This window comes from Papaver somniferum, unplaced genomic scaffold, assembly GCF_003573695.1.
Source record: "Papaver somniferum cultivar HN1 unplaced genomic scaffold, ASM357369v1 unplaced-scaffold_5007, whole genome shotgun sequence".
Lineage (NCBI taxonomy): Eukaryota > Viridiplantae > Streptophyta > Magnoliopsida > Ranunculales > Papaveraceae > Papaver > Papaver somniferum.
In genome coordinates, this window is record NW_020647647.1 from 1 (window position 1) to 1,720 (window position 1,720).

The window sequence follows — 1,720 nt, forward strand, 5'->3', positions numbered from 1 at the left end:
GGAAACTAGTTACCAGTTGTAGTCTTGCGGATGAGATGGATAAGAAGGGAATGAACCAGATGTAGATGCGGCTGAAATTTAGACTACCCGACGGGTTGTAACCGTTCATTACCGGGATCTAGGACCCGAAATCACTAACGGTTCCAGCTTTGGCACCCAGAACCGGACCCGATTAACCCGGTCTTTGTGTGGATAGTCTTGCAAGAGCTGGACCTATCAATGATGACGGAGTTATTGAATTCAAACCAGGGTGTTTTGGTGAAATATGTAAGTTCAGTTTTGGTTTTTTTATTTCCGAAATTGCATCTTGTGTTGTATGTTCACTTAGGTTTGGGGTTTTTGATTAGGTAGATTGTAGATTATTAGTTAAGGCACTGAAGATTAAATTAAACCAACTGATTTGGGGGAGATTTTCTGACCTAAAACCCTAATGAGACAGGAACTTGTAGAAATTGATTTTTTTTTCCTTCTTATTATTGGCTGACTTTGAGGGGGAGGCCTTCTCCAGTCACTTCTATCATCCAATCCATTATCAATTTGGTGGTAACTCGGTATTGTTTCTTATTGGCTGACTTTAAGGGGGAATCTGCCATATTTAGACATTACTCGAGAAATCTTTCTTTTTCTTCAATTTCTAGAAATTGATCGCTTGTTATAATTTTGATACAAATTTTCGTTGCTTTTGTAAAATGATTATCTATCCTTTATGGTTTAATTTTGCAGTAAACCAGAAATATGATAAGATGTATGGCATCAACCATAACATATGGTGTGCCATGGCTGGAAATTTAGTTGCTGTTGAGTCGTGTCTGAGGGTCACGCACAGGGAGGTGACTTGCTGTATACTAAGTTTTGGCAGCTCTTTATGCTAACTTGCTTTATTTCTCATGATTGCTCATGCACATTTTAACTCATGAGCAATGAATATTGCTTTATTTCTCATGATTCATGTTAACGCCATCTTTGACAGTATGCATATATATTAGTGTGTGAGGATTAATTCCTAAATGGTTTCTTGTTATCTTTAATACCTCACGAGACTTTGGCATTTTCTGGCGGGATATGGATTGGCAGATTGGGAATTATTAACTGCTAATATATGTGAGTGACGGTACAATGGGAATTTACTAGTAGTTTACAACCATTAGATTTCGAGAAAGGCTTTAATTTGATTGTGTTGGTTGGATTTTTTTTAAAAATGTATTTGGTCTTGATTTAGATGCGTTTCCCTTGCATATTTAAACATGTGTACTGACGGCGATTCGTAGATTAGCATCCTTATTTGTGTAACATATACTTGGAAGTCTATTTGACGGTCTTGTGTTTAATAATTTCTTTTGAAGTTTCGGAAAAAACTCAATGGTGGATATAAGACTATTACTGTGTGGGATGTTGCAAAAAATCTCCATACTAATCTGAAGAAGGTTCGAGGTTTTTCTCTGGATGTTATTTATGTGAGCTTCTTGGTTGCCGGATACGACGCTGAGGTTATATTTTGTTAGCTTAATTCATTTTTATTTCATGATATATATTTTTTACTATATATGTGCTAAGTATTATTATCATTTTTCGGGTTTGTGTATTAGGTTCCTAGATTGTATGAGGTCAACAGGGGTTGTTGCCAACCTCGTCAGTACGCATGCATTGGTTCTGGCGCATCTTTTGCTCAAGAATATATGACTGAAGTGTTAGTTTTACATACTTTTGTGTTATTTGACTA

General features: G+C 36.4%; 1 protein-coding gene across 1 annotated transcript; it reads left to right on the forward strand.

Annotated features, from left to right (window-relative positions):
• Positions 1 to 74: 74 nt before the first annotated feature.
• On the forward strand, positions 75 to 1,706 carry LOC113342972 (the record flags this gene model as incomplete). The annotated part of the gene is made up of 4 exons (XM_026587328.1): positions 75 to 267; positions 724 to 830; positions 1,344 to 1,487; positions 1,587 to 1,706. Coding segments are annotated over exons 2-4 (351 nt in total), but the record flags the coding sequence as incomplete, so codon positions are not given.
• Positions 1,707 to 1,720: the final 14 nt, after the last annotated feature.